Genomic DNA, 20,180 nt, shown 5'->3' with positions numbered 1-20,180 from the left:
TTCTGTTGATTGATTTATTCATTATGTATTTCTTACAATCATTTCACTATCTTGGTGAAAACCTCAAATTGTAGGAACACAACGGTTAGCACAAAATAAGTTTTAAGGAGAATGCTTGGCATATTCATCAGATTTAAGCTAAATGGAAATATCATGTTTATATGACTTTTTGTTATTTATGATTTGACAATTATTGTCTACTAATTTGTGGCCTTATGTTTTCACTTTTTAATCTTGTAGGTGTCTTTTTTACTGACAGGATATACAAGAAGCAATGTTATAATGTAGCAATGATGTAATATTTATGCCCCTTAGTCTTTATAGGTTAGAATGACAGTTTGCACTGCCGACTTTAGAAGTTGCATATGATATCTTCATATTAACAACTATACTATGTATGATTTAAAGGACTGTTTTATAATGTTAAATGAAGACTAGTAAAATTTTGATGTCTTTAGATTTAATCCAGTCACCTCAACTGTAATATATTTTTAGGCATTTATTGAATTTCTGGTTGTTTATTCCCACAACTGAAGGAAGCTAGGATATTTACAGTTGGTTCTTTGTGTTACAGCTTCCGTATGTTAATTCATACACTGAATGTACTCATCCATCATCATAAACGATACTTTCATCATTTACATTATTCTTCTTCTGAATTTAATTACATATAAACTCTAGTGTATTATTAGATTAATTATTCTGTTATTAATTTAAGAATATCAGATGCCCTTACATGCAGGAAATAATCTCTAGGAAAATATTTTATTATCTCACAATGGTTACGCACACATATTCTTGCAGGTAATAATCTGGATATTAATTCTGATGACATTCAAAGAAACGGTGGCAATTCTACATTTACGGTTCTTTTCCCCCAATGTCTACAAAATTTAAAAAAAGTTTGGAGAAAAGGATAGTTATAGTAATAATAATAGTAATAGTTTATTTTGTCAGTATAGGAGATGCCAACATGAAGGGAAATTAAATAAAATACACATAAAATAAATTGTTAAAAATGCTTCCAATGTAATATATCTTCATAAGGTAATAAAAACATTTTGCATTAAAATTAAAATGATAACTTTTGAACTTGGATGAAGAAAACCAATAACAGCAAAACATATTTCCTATATTCAAAGAAAATAGAACTTTCTATATAGAATGGCCATTGCTCCATGATAATAACTAGTTTATATGACCTTACTTTGTTGATGACTTCACACTAAAACCTTTTCTTAAAAGAGAAATTTGGTAGAGTATTAAGAGACCTGGCATTTCCCAACTCATCTCATTTTAATTTAGACCACATTTGCCTCCCTTTGCTAGAAAGTTTATCAAATTCTTTAGACAGTGTGCTTACTCTGCTGTATTAAATGAGATGAAACAAGTGCATGAAAGTGTATGTGATTTATTTTTTAAAACCTTCAGTGCTTAAGCAAGGAGCTAAAAAAGAATCAGCACACCAGAGAGACATAGTACAGGCATGATTTAAATCTCTCGGAGGAAGAAGAAAAACATACCCAGACTTCCTTTCAAATTTTCTCCAATCCAGTCATATTTGGTTCACTGGTAACATTTAAAAATAAGGGGAACTGGATAAGTTTAAGGTGTATATTTTATAAATAAATCTTTCATAATACATATTATCCGAATTAATAATGTCTTTCTATGCATTGAGAACTTCAAATGTGGTTCAACTCTTTATCTTTTATTCCCAGCTAATGAACTTAAATTCATCAGGAAAAAGTTTTGATTTTAACTAATTTTTCAACATTGAGCAAGAAAAAACAAAATGCTTAGGACATTAAGGTAATGAATTAAGAGATTTCCCACCCTGAATAATCCTTGTATCACTAGAATTGATTTTAAAATTTTAATTGGAATATTTGGTCATTCATAAATACATCTCTGGTTTTTCTTTTTGTCAAATATTTTATCAGTAATGTCATAACCTCATATACTACTTGAAAACCTTTCCGTCCTTTTCCATGTCTGAAATATTCCTTAATGATATCATACAAATTTCTCCCCCACATATTTTAATACGTGATTCAAAGATAAAGTGACCAAAGTGAAATACGGCAAAATAAAAAGGAATGGGGAAGTGGACTTGGCCCAGTGGTTAGGGCATACATCTACCACATGGGAGGTCTGTGGATCAAACCTGGGCCTCCTTGACCTGTGTGCAGCTGGCCCATGCGCGGTGCTGATACGCGCAAGGAGTGCCCTGCCATGCAGGGGTGTCCCCGCTTAGGGGAGCCCCATGTGCAAGGAGTGCACCCCACAAGGAGTGCGCCCCATAAGGAGAGCTGCCCAGCACGAAAGGAAGTTCAGCCTGCCCAGGAATGGCGCCGCACACATGGAGACCTGACATAGCAAGATGACGCAACAAAAAGAGACACAGATTCTTGTGCCGCTGACAAGTGGACAAAGAAGAACACACAGCAAATAGACACAGAGAACAGACAATGGGGGGTGGGAGGAGGAGAGAGAAACAAATAAAATAAATAAATCTTAAAAAAAAATAAAAAGGAATGAAAAACAAAAGCAAATATGCAAAATTAACTTAAATTTTTTCTACTAAAGTTTCTTAAAATGTAGATGCATACTCAATTTCTGCTTCACTTTTTTGCCTCTGAAAAAGTAGGTCAGAATCCACAGATGGTGAATCTGGTATTTGTGAATTCTAGTAACAGTTTTATTGAGAAAAAGAATTCATATAATCAAATAACTGAAAAAATTCTGAATACACAATCTCACTATTTTTTTTTTTACTCTGTGAAATACAAAGCCAATTTTGTAAGTGAAAGGGAGAAAGTTTAATTTTGATGTCTGCCCCTTTCCTAGGACACATTCATCATTCAAGTCCTCATTAAAGGACTGTATTGGCAGGATGGTTTGTCCTCTGAGTTGCTTCTGATTATGGTACCAGTGGAAGGGAAATATCTTTAAGAATGTGGCCTGAGTTTTAATATAATGATTTAGGGGCCAGGCAATATTTAAGTCAATTTTTATTTGACAAAGAACTTAGCAATTATAGCTAGAACCTAATTATCCTGATTATTATTATAGTCAGCAGAGCTTCAGCACTTCTGTTATCCTCTGGTCAGAAAATGTTCTGAAAAATACTGGAAATTCAAGATCTCTTCAAGGAAGAAAAGTATGTTTAATGGTGATATAATTAGCAGTTTCCATGGCTTTTGTTCTTTAGAGACAATAATAGTTTTGATTCTAGAAAATGCCTAATTAAGTGGGAAGGAAATTCAAGGCGAAAAAGCAGATAAATTATAGCATAATTTTCATAGTAATTAGATTTTGTAGAAAACAATTCTTATTAGACATTCTGCTTAATCTTCAAGATCTTATTATCCCTTAAGAATTAATAATTCAAATCTAACTTCAGCTGCCCTCTTTCATACTCTCCTAATCTCACTATTGAAAATGAATAATTATTGTTATTTTAATAAAACAACTTCCATTCCTTTTGAATTGTTTTTTCTTTTAGGATCACAACTATTTGAATTGAATAGTGAAGAACCTATTGCAATGAAGTTTGGGGAGTTTTTTTCCTTTATTGGATAGACTATCTTACATATATAAATATGTATAATTTAAAATTTAAGCTTATAATATAAAATTCAAGGTTGTCATAAAATGCGTAATTTATGGTTGTATATTTGAGTTTTATTTTATTATTTTGCACTAAAACTCTACTAGTTTTACTTTACTAAGATTTTTTGATAGAAATATATTTGAAGTAAATATTTTATCACTTATTATTTCATATGCTACTTTACTGTTTTACCAACCAATTTATACTTAAAATAGTTGGTCTTAATCTAGTTCCAGTAAAATCCAGAGCACACATGAAACAAAATAAATTCAAATTCGAATTCAAATTAACATTGTCTAAAAAGAGTTTTGTTTTGTTTTTCAAACCATCTTGAAGCATCTCAGGAATCCAAGAAGTCCACCTCTACTGCATTTCTTTAATTTTAATTCTAACTGGACATGAAGTTGTGGAAGATTTATAAATTATCATAAAGGTGCTGGCAGAATGGTTCAAGCTGTAGGGTGGGCCTTATTGTCCCAGGCCTTCCTTGGAAGATCTATCAGTGATTGCTGTTTGAAAACCCAACTTATCTGCTCACAGGATACACTTAGCCAGTGTTTATATCTGCCCAATTTAAATGAAAGTAAAGTCACTATATTTAAGAAAGCCAATGTCAGAGAAATTGCCGATACTTTGGATTAAGCTGCATCATGAATGGTAAATTGAGTCTAAATAATGATTACACAGTCACATACACACGCGCACACACATTCTTGCTTGCTAATGTTAATTTGAGATACAAGACAGACAAGTGAGACATAATAAAACAAAAGTCATTGTGTTTTCTGTTCTTTGATAATCAAAGAGGTAATATATTTTGGTGGTTTTGTCTACTTCTTCTCCAATTTAATGTAGGATCTTAATACAGAAGAGATTCTAATTCAGTAGGTCTGCAGAGGGGCCTGAGATCCTGCATCTCTAATCAGGTGATATAAGCGCTGCTTGTCCAAAGGCTACAGTCGTAGGAGGAAGAGGTTTGACCTGCTGTTTTCAGTGATATGAGATAGGCAGATATGGCACAATTCTTCATTCTGTGATCAATCGTATAATGGAATCCTTTCACTTTAGTAAACCTTTGTTTTTTAAACTGTGTGCATGTAAATGTTCCATCTGTCAGTATCTAACTTGATAAACATTTCCTAGATTTAAGAAATAGAATGCAAAGTTTTAAAATGTTAAACACTAAAACGAACACATCAAAAGAGAACTGAGGCTTCAGAAGATGTGGATTTTAGTCTCTGTTTTTACTAAATAGCAGGTTGCTAATAATTTCTGACATGTTACTTAAATTTTATTAGTTGCAGGTTTCTATTTCATGGGGTTTGGGGGAGAAAAAGTAATGTTGGAGGAAGCATTCTGAAGACTGTAAAGCTCTGTACAAATACAGGATTTCTGTTGTCCATGATTACTCCAATTATTTCTCCATGTGAGGATACTATTTTTAAAAAATCATTGCTCTTAATTATCAAATTATTTTCAAATATTTCACTATAATACTGACAATAGCAGCATCTACAATTTTGTGGATGCAATTTAACATCTATTACCTATAATCTATGTTTGGTGTCTTGAGTTCTTTGACCATGTAGTACAGACATACATTAATTAACCCTATTCCTTTGTGTGTGTGTGTGACTTTTAACGTTCATGCTTTAAGAATGATCGTGTATTTTAAGTGTTACTACAGAGTTGTTTTCATAAATACCTAATCAAGAGTAATAAAAATGTTTTCTAAAGCCAATTTGATACTCCCCGTTTCATTCTGAATGAATACAAATTTCTCGTTTTATTTTAGTAGCACAAAGAAATGGTTTACAATGTCTTTAATTTAGGTTAACTAAATATGAGTTAGGTTTATTTCCTAGTTGACCTATTTTGGCATTATTTCTTAAAAGGAGCATTAAAAATACCATGGACCATTATTTCTGGATAATACTCTACTGAGTTTTATATAATCATATGTTAATTGGAAGAAATGTCTTATACTATATAACAAGAAATGTGTTATATTTATATTCATGAAAGTTAGTTAAAACACCAAGGAATATGTATTCCCCATCTCTTAACAGCATCCTCAATTTGTTAATGGGGCCAAGCAAAACCCTTACAAATTATATATAAAAAGGAAGGTAGGTAAAAATAAATGCAAACAATAGCCACTTTTAGATTTATATACTAAAACCCAAAGAAATGGGAAAAAGACAATACTTTTTTTGTTTGTTAATAGAAAGGGTTGGCAGTATAACTATTGATATGTAAAATTTCTATAGTAGATAGTGTGTTAAATTAGATGATAAAAATACTTAAAACTATTCAGAACATGTATTTTTGATGCACCTATTTAAACTTTGCTTTAAACAAATACACTAGAAATAGAAATTGGAAAGCAAAATGAAACGCTCTTCCTCTTAGAAAAGTATCAAGAGCCATGGTTATTGGAAAATTATTCATTATTTTATGCTCACAGGATAATTGAAGATAATTTATTTACTCTTACAGTGTGGGACATCAATTATCAAATTTCTACTTAAACTCCTAAATATAAAGAATATTAGATCCTGGTTTCTCCCCACTCCCCAACTAATCCTCTTTAACTAACAATCTCTATTTCATCTAATTATTTTTGAGATCCTTTTTAGAAAATTTCTTTGCAGTTATTATAGGAATGTATGTCATTGAAAAATATTTAATAATCTATAGTCATATTTTCTACCAGTAATGTAGAGTTTCTATGATACCCAATGATTTCAAATTTTTTGTTCTCTTGAACTCCCTTTTAAGTATTTTCTAAGTGGAGATTGCCTACATGAGGGCAAACAATACCCTCCTTTATAAATTGTCAGGTCCTTCTATCCTGTTACATTGAGAGCCTCAGGCTGTGGTTCTCATATAGGGTTGAAAACCTAATTAATTGGATCAAAAATGTTTTTCAATGAAAGGGAAGTAAAAATTGTCTATTGCCCTTAACTTTTGGATTAACAATGATTTCAAAATATGAATACACCATGGAAACATAAATATATTCATATGATCCATATGATCCCATAGATGTGCTAAGAATTCTAAGGTTTTTCTTTTGATAAAAGCTCTCTCTCTATTAGCCTGGAGGGCAGAGATCTCTCTCAGTTCTATTTCCTATTACAGTTCTTGGCACCTAGTGGGTGCTTCACACATGGTGAAAATGAAAGTCATTAATGTGTTGGTAGCTAACAAATGTACCTCATTCACTCTGCTATTATCAGTGATTCTAGGGGGACTTAGGAAAAAGCAGCAGAGACAGAAGGAGAGAATTAAACTCTGTGTAAACCTAACTTATGTACAGATAAAAAGAACACATATTTGAAAGAGATGAGAATACACTAAACTGGGCAAACTGAAAACAGTCTTTACAAATGTAAAAAGAAAGGCAGTGAGTATCAGTAAGTTAAAATGGATATTTTAATTTCTGCCTAAAAAATGATCTATTCTTAACTTCCCATTAATAATGCAGCTATGTAACCTCTATCATATTATATTACATAGTATCTTAACTACTTTACTGACAACCATATGGTCACATATAAAACAGCAATCTGAGTTCTCTCAGGAATATATGTTCCAACATTTTTAAATGCAGGCACATTTTGTAAAAAGTATATTTAATACACAGCACAACTAATTTATATTGCGAATGTCAGGACTAAGCTTACTAAAGCTTTTATATAGGAGATTTTATTATGTAGTCTGTGGACTTTCATTTTCAAGTTGTGATGTTATAATTTTATTAAAGTATTGGAAGGTGTTTAATTATATTTGAGTGGAGATTACAAAATTGTTAACCATTAGGAATTGCTCCTTTCTTTTCTTTGTTGACACTTTCCAAACAGACAATAGATTTATATATTTTAAGTGATATTTTTCCCTCTTCGTGATCATCCATGTTTCCCTATCCTAGAGCATATTTAATAGTTACAAGGAATCAATCGTAGTAATCAATTAATCAGCTTTCTTAGTCAGATTAAAGTGTTATACCCTAATTGCTATTATTATCTGAATATTCTTTACTAATATAGGAAGAACAGCCCTTACTAATAAACTGATTCTCCCATGGTCAAACAGTTTGGGAATTCATGAGCGGCTTACAAGCAGTACTGGTAAATGGAGTTGCGGCACACTTTTACAAATTAAAATGACAAAATTAACCAAAGCAATAATAAATTTGAAAAAGATTTTCATATCTCCATAGTGGGACTACTTTTTTCTTGGGTATTGCCTTTGCTGTATCACTATCAGTTTACCTCTGTACCGCACAGCATTAAAGGACCTGCTTATGGTACCGCTTTGTTTTTCTACTGCCTGCTGCCAAATTCCTAGCTCCAGCCAATCTTTCCACTTGGTTTTTGCAGGTTCCTCCCATCCAGGATTTAGTTAGACATGAAGAGAAAGGGGAAGAAAACCAGTACAGTTAGTTTATATTTTAATATTTTATTATTATTAACACAATTATTTCAAGGTCCTTCTAAAGCAATCACATTATAATTTTATTAATTTGGGCATTGACCATTTGATCTGAGTTGGTTGTATTTATCTTTGTATCATCTTTAAGAATGTGATTTTTCTCATTTTTTTAAAAAGGAAACCAACAATAATAATGCAGTGGGAAAATCAATCATCTGCCTTCTTATGAAGGGTAGGACTTTCCTCCCACCCACTTTAATAATTTCTCTTTAAAGAAAAAGTTTAATATGACTATTGCAAACACATGAAAGTCATTGAGCAAAGATACTCCACACCTTGTTGATTCATCCGAGCCCTGTAAAACATTCTGTAATTTGAATTGTCAATATGACTAGATTTCCCTGTAATTCATCCAAACGAGTAAGGTTTTGTGATAACCCATGTGTTTCATTTCCTATCTTCAGAATTCATTTCTCTTTGTTTTGACTTACAAAATTGTTTTTTCCTTCTCCAAGAACATAGGTACATTTTTTTCACTTATTCATAAAGGTATTTAGAAAACAAGTTTGATAAACAGTGACTCTCATGGGTGTTAAACAATTAAGTAGAGTCATAAGTTTCATATCAGTCTTGGCATTACTTACCTTTCAGGATCAGGAAGGTTAAAGTTCACTAAACTATAAACTGGTCCTGACACATTGTTTAAACCCAAATACAACTCGCATTAGCTGTAATTTAAGTCCTACTGTATGCTAAATTGAAAAGGCAGTGAGGATCCCAAAGGGAACACTAAATTTACATATATTCCCTTACACTTTATGTTAGGATTTTATAAATGGGATAGCTCTCTTTGTAATGAAGCCCTGGCAACTTTTTACATTAGTAATTAAATGAGCAAAAGAGATTATTTGGCTTTATATGAATTTAGACAAATTTATAAACATATTGGAGAAGCACATTCTTGATGGTTTCCTTATGCTATCAGCCCACATTAAATCCAAAAATAGTTATAATTTAGCAAATAAGCAAAAGAATAAAAAACACTTCTAATGAATAAAAAAATGACAACTGTATTAACTTATAAAACTAATACTAACAAGAAATTGTAATTAGTTTTCAAATGTGTGTCTATTTTTGAAATAATAGCACCATAATTATATGGGCATACAGGATAATGTGAAAAATTTACGTGATGATCCAAATGTGCCATAAAAAAAATTGATGCATTACTGAAATCAGGGTATGTGTTGGGGGAAGGGCTTTAACTTTCTCTTGTCTACTTTCTTAAACCAAATAGTGACGCAAACATTTCGACTTTGAAAACATTATTTTAGGGCATCTAAGCACTCTTAATAATCCTTACTAGTTATTACTGGGGAAAGAGTTTATAGAACCTATTACTAGATAAGGTTTTTTAACTTGTCATTGTTTTACATAAGAAGTTTATAATATTTAATACCTTTTTTCTTATGCACGTAACTTAGTAATAAATAAAGTCCTGTATATAAAACCTCAGTTTTAGGAAATGGCACAGATCACTATCACTTCATCTGGTTTGTTTTCCTTAAGCTACTTTCATTGCTTTCCTAGAAATGTGTGGGTACTCAGTTAAGTAAGATTGTACATTTCAGTACATTTTCAGTGACGTGATGTCTTAGGTATTTATATTGTCCCATTCTTTGAAATTCTTACATGATATTATGAAACCAGTTAACATTAACTGAGGCTTTTATTTTTCAATATTAGTCATTGTTCCAAGTGCTTTACATGAATTAACTCATGATCCACAAAACAACCAAACACAGGAGGAACCATTATTATATCTAGCTTAAAGAAGGGAAATTGAGCACAGAGAGCTTACTTTAGCTGTCTGCAGTTTCTCGGCTAGCACCCAAATCGAGCAGTCATGCTTCACAGACTCCATGCTCTTAGCTACAATCCTAATGGCTATGGATAACATACCAGAATGAAACATTCTTAAAAGTTAAGCTGTGGAATAGCAGGTTAAGTGATTTTCCTAGAGTCATAAATGCAGTCAATGTCTTGGAAAAATTTTTAAAGAGAATCAACATAATGGTTTCTTTATTTAGATGGTAAGCATAGTACTTACTAAAGTCAATTTAATAAAAAAAATTCCACATTTATGGAAATTTATCCTTGATTATCATTCATGGTTTCACTGTTTTATCTAATTTTGTTAAGCTCGATTTGATTTTTTAAAAAGTGTTTTCTATTTTATTACTAAATCAAAATATTTCATTCATCCTTGATAAAAGTACCCACTTAATGTCAGTATTTATCCATTAAATAAAACAAAATCATTTTGAGAAAAGATTAAAAGAAGTAAGCATAACCTTCAGACTAATTCATTGCATTCATTTTCTAAATGTGCTTTGGGTCCTGTATGTGGAAAGGATCTACAAAACAAAGTAGCAGCAAACCACAGTTGCCTGGGGCATTTACCAAATTGTCAGGCACTTTTCTACCTGTCCTCCGTGGACTGTCAGGTGCATCCTTAGAAGAAAAGTATGAGATTTTGGCATTAACCCTGTTTCACAACTAAAAGGATATTGAAGAGAAGTAAAGTAAATTACCTCAAACTTTCATTGGAAGATGTGGGATATAAATGCAGGTATTTGATTCCAGAGGCTGACAAACCAATTCATCCACATTTCTTATTTGGTACTTCTTATATTATAAGGCAGGGTCATAAGCCCTGTGATAAATACAAACACTCATCTATGTGCAGTTACAATACACCCTTCGGATTCAAAGGAGGGGAAATTCAAAATCCATTTGGAGAAGGGTAACATTTAATGAAACAGGTAGTAAGTTTGAGGATCAACAACTCAATTTGATATGAATATAGTAGGGATTAATACTAGAGAGATCATTTAGGATAATATCATTAAGGACTTGACAGCAAAATTTGGTTTCAATTCAATTGTGGATTTAGAGACATAAATGATTTTTGAATGGCAAGGTGCTATGATTGTCATTAGAGATGTATTTCAGGGAGGCACATGCCAATTGTGCCTAAAAAGGATACATGGTTTATTGAATTATGAATTCCTACAGAATTAAACCAAAATCATAACTTTGTGATTAAAACAAATTTTAATCATTCAAAATAGCATCCAGCATTCTTTATCCTAAGTTTGCAGACATCATTTCTGGTCATTATTACCAAATTTGACATTTGTAAAAATAGTAGATTCTCACAAATCAATGATTCTCCTTTGAAACTGGATTAATTTTACAAGGCATTTGAAATGAACATTACACCTCAAAAATCGATTGAGGTTAATACGCTAACACACATATTTTATCAATATAATAGGTTACTTTATAACTTCCCATAGATATTATCATATTACCTTTTGAGACATGGTAATTAAAATCTTCCACCTTGAAAGTATTTGTGTAAAGTGCACATTTAATAATATTGTAAACCTATTTCTTCCTCTCAGAGTGATTAGAACGTAACAAGTGGCTTTTTTTTTTGTCAAAACTATTCATGCCATTAAAATTCAGTGGCATTGCTTCCCATCGTCATTCAGCTTTATCTGGCTAAAATCCTTTAATTCCCCAGCCCCTGCTGTTGGAGGGCTCTAGGCTCATCACACTTAACCTCTGCCTAGGCTTCTCAGAAAAGAATTTGTTTCAGTCCATTCATAGCTTCAATGGTTGAGCAAGCCACACACAAGTGCGCACTGGTCTTTTACCCTGAGCACACTAATCTGATTGTTTTTCCACTCTACAAACTCTGGGTCAACAATCAAGCTGCCGCCAGAAACTAATTAATTTGCAAACAGGCTTCTGTTTTCACAGAGGGAAAGCTTTTGAGAGCCATGTCAGGGAGGCCGGTCACACCATGGTTACACGCATTGTCATGGCATCCACTTCTCTGGGTAAATCTCTTGCTTGATGTCACTGCACACATGAACCCAGATTACCCAGTCAGTAGTAAATCCCTATTGAGGCCCACCGAGCTCTGGATGTAGTGACACTGGAAGAGGAAATTGGTATAGACAGGCTCTGTATTCATTAAACTGATGGTGAGACAAGAGAGAGAAAATCTTAAGAACCAAGAGAAAAAGAGAAGGTGGTATAATTTAAAGAATTGTCCAAGATATTGTTTTGTTTTTGTAAGTGTTTGTCAAATTTAGCTTAAATAGTGAAATTATTTTAAGTATAATAAATGTAATAATATTCATAATTAACATTTTGTACTCTTACCATCGACTAATAATTCCTAAATAGGAGACTCAAAATTTGTGAGAAATATGGCATATTTGAGAATTGTACTTTGTAGCCTATCATTTAAAAAAATATATATATATCATATACTAGCAATTTTATATTCAGATAGATTTTCTTAGAGACCTGAAAACAATAAAATCAGCCTTTAAGCATACCACCATGGATGAGTTTATTTCAAACTTTTATTCATTTTTAGTCATTGGTGCAATATAATTGCAAACAAATTAGGTTAAAAGTGATTATATTCCTTAGATAAAAATGAGCATAGAAAAGAGTCCTGGATAGGAGGTCGAGTAAAGGTATATTTTCAAACATCCATTTATTTATGAAAAAAAGGCATATTTAGGGATTTTATTATATTTATTTAGAAAGTAGAATAATGTAATGGCGTATTTCATTTTTTTAAAAAGATATTAGCAGAGGTCATACATTCCTTATTAAGATGAAAATTTTTGAGATAATAGATTCAAGAGAAAACAAGACAGATCATTTCTATGGTGTATTGAGATATAGATATGAGTACTTATTTTAAACTATAACACATTTATGCTTCAGGGTAATTTCATGAAAAAGAACCACAAATAATGTCAGTTTTATTTTTGTGACTCTATACCTTGATGCCCCGGAATTACTATCTAATGAATACAGTGTGTAACTTATAGAGAATGGGATAGACATTAAAAGAGACTACCTCCTTATTCCTTCTTCTACAGACCAGGAAAACTAAAGGGGACTTCTGTTACTGTTGCTGCTGCTGCTGCTGTTTTAACCGAATGATCACTCAGCTTCTATAATACTCAAGTGCTCAAACACCATAAAATAAGGCTTACAGAGGGTTTTTTCTTAAAGGTCAGCAAAATATCACTTATTTAAGCCAGGGAAATGATCCAAAAAGGCATTATTAAGAAGTCTGATGTTATATAAAACTAAGTAATTCACTTTACTTATTAAAAAATATCCCATTGAATACTCAGACATGGTTTATGCCTCCAAAGATGGCAGAATTGAAATAGTATATCAAAAGAGTTGTACTAAGTGATTTGAGATTGGATATCTGTAGTATTAGTCCTGAGTATTTTTAATTTGTGCTCTCATGATTTATTTGTAGACATACTTCCTGGTTCTATTTTTCTAAAATTGCACTTGGGAGAATGATTTGCATCTTAGGAGAACAAGACATATCCCTAGTGCGTGACCACGGAGCAAACAATACTGATTCCAATAATGACAGGCCATCCTGGTGTGAGTGTTACAAGGGAGAGGAAGTGGAATGATGACTCGCATACCACTTCAATTACAGAAAAAAGTAAGTGGGTTGGTTTATCCACAGGCACGATCCTTTTAGGAAATTCCACTAAAAGAAAACAGGTCTTCCTGAAAGGAGTGGGAAAGCCTCACACTCCGGGCACTGTAATTAGGTCTGTTTGTGTGCACCAGGCCTTGGCTCTCTCAAGGATCCATGTGGTTTGAAATATTAAGCTAGACTCTGGCTGCCCTTTCACCCTGACTCAAATATAATTACTCACAGAATGAGTCTGACAAAGCTTGCTAAGCATGCTCCACCCAATGGAAGGGGGATAGAGGATACAGTGATAATTGACATTTATTAAGTGCTTACTATGTGATAAGCACTTGCTTGGTGCTTTTTATATGTTACTGTGTTTTCATTCTTTTCACAACAACTTTGTAAGGGAGATAGTCTTACCCTCCCATTACATATAAGAGCCAAAGTCAAAGTGAAATCAAAGTTTTTCATGCCTCCAAATCATATAGCAATTGAATATTAGTCCAAGAAATAAACAATATTGTCTCCATCAATCAGTAATTGTCTCCATCAAGTAGAAAAATAAATGTGGGCTAGCCATCCAACTGACCTAATGAATGGCTAATACATACAATTACTAGGTAGTAGAGTATGTACATACTAAAAGTTAGGAAATCATTACTATAACTATAGTTTAAATGCCATCATTGCCTTCCTTTCATATTATTTCATTTATTTACTATGAATAAACAGACAATGATTTCCTTAATGTCCATGATTAGTAGTCAAAATTGGAATTGGAGTTTAAAAACAATAAAATATTGAGAGAATTTATGGAGGGCATATGAACAGACACACAGTGTTGAATTTGGGTACATCCATGTCAAACTCATGACAGTAAATTTTCTGAAATCAAAAGTTTTCTAGCCTCTATCAAACTTAAATGAAAGGCTTGGATAGGTGGTAAGGATAAAAGAAACAATTATGTTCAAAATAATAGAATCCATCTCTCAAATTTCTTCATCAAATAATATTATTCATCCTAATCTAGCCTTTTAAAATGAAACTAAATTTAAATATTTATTGACACTATTACAAAAAAGCAAATTTTAGCCAATAATGACAAAAATAGTAAAAATCCCAATTTTAAAATTCAAGAAATCTCAAGATTCAATTCTAGACATCTGTTTTCTTTTTCATTTCTCTTTATTAAAAGTCATCCTAAATAGACCATCTGATTTTTCCAAGTGAGTTCAATTGATTTGAGAAAAGCAAAGAAAGTCCTGTGCCAATATTTATTTTAATAACACTGAAAATCCTTCAGAAAATACCTTGCTAGATAATTTATTAATTCTGGCAGCATGAATGATTGTGTAGTGTATGCTGATGCCTCAAAACTCATTTATTTTATGCATGAGTGTGTAAACATTATGTTTCCAATTTTATTCTGGAATAGTATTTAATTTCATGGGACTTTTGATTCCTGGTCCCCTGGTTCTATCTCAGACTTGTCTGCATCCTCCATCTTGCAGCAGTTCTGGTTTCTGCACCCTGTCAGAGACAACCTTTGTGCTAATTTGGAAAAATCAGTTCTCACGTTTAGTGCTGAGAGACTGATAACTGAATTCTCCAATGAGCTACACATTTTCAGAGATGAAGTACAGAGCTGTGGACAATAACTATGTTTTCCCACAGTGTAAATTCTTCAGACTCAGCTGTCAACATGTGAGTATGCAGCACAAAAACAGCTTTAACTTGATGACTTTTTTTCTCCAAAGCTATAAAAGTGAAATGGATACTATACGTTATTCCATCTTACAATGAGATTTTATTTGTCAGGGACAGTGAAAACGTGTACGACCTTTAGAGTTCTTAGCATTTCAAAGCCCCTTTTTTCTGAATAAAAAATATTTTCCCTCCCACGTAAATATTCTAGTATGAGAATAGAAAAGATATCATCGTTAAAAGGTTTTCTTTTACAAATTTTTGTTTCCTTGAATATGAAAGAAAATTTTTTAAACTTAAATATTTTTACTTTTTAAATTTCAACTTTTTTTAGTGAAAATGAAACAATACTGAAATAACTTTAGAGATATTTGAAAATAAACTGTGTTCAGTTTATTGTGCTTGGAGGTTTATTGGAATACATAAGAATACAGGGTAACAAATATACCTAAAACTGAACATAACAGAATATAAAACAAACAGTAACATCAAATTGCAAATAAAAAGAAACAGAGAAACATAGTTGTTTCAATGCATTTTTCCTTCACAGAAAAGCTTATATTTAAGTTAAGCCTGTAAGAATTAATATGTTTGCTATAGATAAAAAAGAGGAAAGATCTTCCTGGACCTGCATGATGGTAAAGATTGTGGCATTTTCAGGGACTAGTGAGCATTCTCATATGGCTATTGAACAGAGTTGGTAGAAGCATGGCCTGGAGGTGAGGCAGGCTAGGAAGCTGGGACTAGCTCATGGCTCCCTTAAAATCATGATCGGCAAACTACAGCCTATGGGCCAAATATGGTCCTCCACTTGCTTTTGTACATAGAGTTTGTTATATAGGCACACCTATTCCCAGGTCTAACCTCTTATCCATTTGTCCTCTGAGCTTTTGGGGTTTGGCTCTATTTTATTGATTTAGACATAGCCTTCTCTTCATCACAGCATCTTCTATTTTCTCTGGTGAGTTCTCCAATTTCCCAGATGGTCACCCAGGTATAATTCTACCTCCCTTTCCCTTCCATCAGTGTATTTGATCTTTGTCCAAACTCTTAATACCACAATATTGGTACTCAATCATGAAGGATCTTAGGAATCATCTGCATTTAATAGGACACCAGCAAAAAGGTGATGTCAAACTTAGAGGAAACTTGGGAGAAAAGAAATAAGGGAGGTGAAGAGAAATGACTCTACTGAAGAGAAAGGGTTGGTTATCAGTGACAGATAATTTCAGGAGAGACTGTCTAAAAGGGACATTGATATAATGCCAGAGAAAGGTTTTAGTGAGCTTTGGAAGAGCAGTTTCATGAGAATAAGCTATTGAGTAAATGTAATATTGAAAGATGGTAAGTGTGATGAAAAAGTAAACAAGTATGAAACATACTATGGAATTAGACATATGGGAACTTCATGACCCAAAAAAAAAAAAGGAAGAAGAGACGGTTTTTGAAAGGATAGATGAATAAGTTTTAGATCTAGGGAAAGAAATTAGTGTGGAAGAGGAAATAAAGACAGTAAAAATAATGCAAATTGGGTAAATTTCTGGAAGAACATCAATGCAATTGAGAGCAAAGGCAGAAAGGCCAAACTTGGAAAGTAAGAGGTCCATCTTTTTCACCAACACATGAAAAATAATAGGGCAATCATAAATGTTGCAGCTGGAGGAAGAGATGCTGAGTTAACTGGCAATTCACTTTATGTTTTCAATATTCACTTTGGAATATAGGCTTAGATAAGAACAGTATTTGTCACACAAAGCTCATGGTCTGCTGAAGTTTCAGTAAGGTTCAGAGGCAGAACTGTGATTTTTCTCTACCAAATCATTTAAGAACAGAAGTGATAAAGTGAAATTTGGAGTCCATAAAAGTAAAGACAGGCAAAGTCAGTGTGGCAGAAGTTCAAAGAGTGCGATAATCAAGCATCTTACTGAGAACATATTTAACTTTGAGCTCTATTCTTATTAATGAGGCATGTGGAAATGGGAAAAAGTTCATGGAATGGTTGATTAGGGACTCAGCAGCCTCATTTTATAAGGTTGAAGGCAGAGATAAATGGGAATAATTAAAAAATGATGATGTAGGGAACTTTATAAAAATCTTTGATGAATGTGTGAGTATTCAAAAACTAAAACTCTGGAAAGAAAGAGATACAAGGATTACTTGGTGAAAAGTCTGAATGAAAAAAGAGTATTTATTTTAGAATATACAGTATTTGTATAGTTTATGCTATGCTAACAGTATTTGCATACTTAAACACGGCTTCCCAATCAAGTAGAAAAGCCAGTGCCTGAAGGTCAGGAAACTGGATTCTTATTCCAAATCTTTTTCTGTTAGGTTAGATATAATCTTAGAAAATACATTGACCTTAATTTTCTCACCTATAAAAATGGAAGAGGATATTTTAGAAAGAACAAAGGAGAAACAAAGTGAAATAATGATGTAAAAACCCTTTGAAAATTTGAAAAACACTATCAATGTGATGTTATTAGAACTTCAATTTTAAAAAATGTTCCCAAACTTCTATGATGCTTCCAAGTCAGTAATGAGAGAAATGGAAGGAAAAAACCCCACAAAACTGCACTGTGAGATTTGTTGTGGTGTCCTTGGAAGACAGAATTGGCAAGTCATCTTATCTGTTTCCATTGCCTCCCTTCCGTGGCTCCAGCCCAGATCTATTGCTTTTCATAGTTAACTACTGAGAAACTTTAGATTTGGCACAAAGCAAATATTTTCCTGAATTTTTAATCTCTCTCATTCTGTGTGCCCAACTTTCTCACACCCACCGTCATGAAGTCACCACCATTAGCTTAACAGCTTACTAAATCTCAAGTTGTATTGTTTGTATAGCAAAAGGAATGTTCTCAATGACTTAATACATTTCCACATGTCACTTGCATACATTATTGCATGCGCCACCTACCATTGAGCCACCTGGAATCGTGCTGCTCCGTCCTGATTGGGTGGTGGTGTCCAAGCGTTCGGAAGATAGCAAAGTCTCGTCCCATAAAATCAGCTGCTGTTCCAGAGTATAATTCTCCATCTGTGTTGCAGCAAAATAAAAACCACATACGCATTCTTTAATTCAATTAAATCAAACAAAACAGGCACAAAGTTTCATTTTGTGGCAATGCTATAAAGAAAATAGAAATGCTCTCCATGTTAGTTTTCTTCCTATATCTTAACTGAAGTAAATATTTTATCAAATGATCACATACTGATTAAGTATCTGACTACTAATTTAATGCTCACTTAGAAAAAACTGAATAAAATCTGATTTGGTGAACATTGATAAAGCAGGAAGTCTTATTTATTTCCACTATGACCAGACTGACAAACTTAGAACATAGAAACCATATTTATTGCATTTTTGCTTTTATTTAAAGCTATGATGGTCCTAATATCCTTATTTAGTAAACCAAAGTATCATTGCAAAATCCTGCTTATAGTTTTTAATAGAAATTAAATTTCTAATATATTACTTTATTAGTGAGATTTTTTTTATAACTAAGAAAGGCCTGATATTTTCCTTGCTAAAATATTCTCTTATTTTAATAAGTGGGAGTAGTGTTCTTAACTCAGTATAAGATACCATACAGCCCTCTATAAACAAGTGCAGCACACAGACTTGGATAGAACAGAAATGTATTTGAAGCAGAGGCAATTTTGGTAAATTAAGGTCATAATCAATGCAGTTTAAAAACCCATTTTTCCTTAACAGGTTTTTACTTAAGTTGAATTAATTCTAGGGAAGAATGTGAAAAGGGAGTCAAAAGAAAAGTTAATATTTACTGATTACCCCTTGTACAATCAAATGTTGGGTTTGACACTTTCAGATTAGTTCATTTAGCTCTGCCAAGTACTCCATGACGTCAAAATGTTATCCTGACTTTACAGTTCAGGAAACCCAAGGTTATTCAGCTAATGACTATGTGAGTCAAGGTGAAGTTTCAAATCCAGGCCTGTTTAATCCCAAACCTCTTATATTAAGACATACCACCCTTCAATAAATGAAGTTTGTAAAAATTACACTTTCTTTCCTTTAAACTAAAACTGTCTTGCATTATTTTGTCCAGAAAATGCATAGTTGCCTCCCCATTTATAGTGGATTATATGCAAAACAAAATAAAATTATAAATATTTCTCCAAACAGTCCCCATTTTACAGTGCAACTTAAAATCTTGTTGCTCATTTGGACATGTCATTTTTGCCTTCCTTAATATGAAAAATATTCAGAGAATAAAGAAGGTACAGAAAAATTATAACTTAATTTGTATACTTATTAACATTTTCAAGAGACTTTCATATTTATTAGATAAATGGAAAAGTTTCTGTGACTCTTCAGTTCTAAGTGCCTATTAGAAAATCTGATTATTCTGATTATATGGTATCCTTTGTTCACATCCTCAATACCCACTTGCAAATAAGGCAAGTGACATTCCCAGTGGTCCACTTCTCCACCTACCCCCCACCTCAAATTCCTTTGTTAGAACCTATAATTCTTTCATGTGTTTGAATCAGCTTGGCATTGGAGAACCTGTGGAAGAGAGAAGAGCCATACAGAGACAATCACTGAGCAACTCCAAGTTACTCTTCTAAGCATGAATAGGGAGATACCTAATCTGAAAAACTGAGTTATAAAACACTGATAATTTATTCTTTATTATTGTCAATAAAGAGTAATAAAAAAGATGGCCTGACAATTTATATAGTGGAAATGTATAGCTAAATAAAGAATTTTGATATGTCATCCTAATTATCAGTATGGTGTCTTTGGATATAAAAACTCCTTGTACTCTCTTCATTTAATTAAATATCAAGTTCAAATCTGACTTGTTCTAACCAGAATATGTTGTAGAAATATTTTACCTGACCACAAGA

General features: G+C 32.6%; 1 protein-coding gene across 4 annotated transcripts in view; it reads right to left on the bottom strand.

The window, feature by feature from the left end:
- Positions 1-20,180, bottom strand: part of SEMA3A (semaphorin 3A) — a 505,421-nt gene that overhangs the window by 67,222 nt on the left and 418,019 nt on the right. For all 4 annotated transcript variants that reach the window (XM_058297095.2, XM_058297094.2, XM_004473377.5 and 1 more), the window contains one exon: positions 18,223-18,342. In XM_058297095.2, coding sequence (XP_058153078.1) covers positions 18,223-18,342 — 120 coding nt within the window. The remainder of the gene's footprint in view (positions 1-18,222; positions 18,343-20,180) is intronic.

Source organism: Dasypus novemcinctus, chromosome 5 (genome assembly GCF_030445035.2).
Source record: "Dasypus novemcinctus isolate mDasNov1 chromosome 5, mDasNov1.1.hap2, whole genome shotgun sequence".
NCBI lineage: Eukaryota > Metazoa > Chordata > Mammalia > Cingulata > Dasypodidae > Dasypus > Dasypus novemcinctus.
Note: the sequence above shows the minus strand (reverse complement) of the source record. Positions and strands in the feature narration are given on the sequence as shown.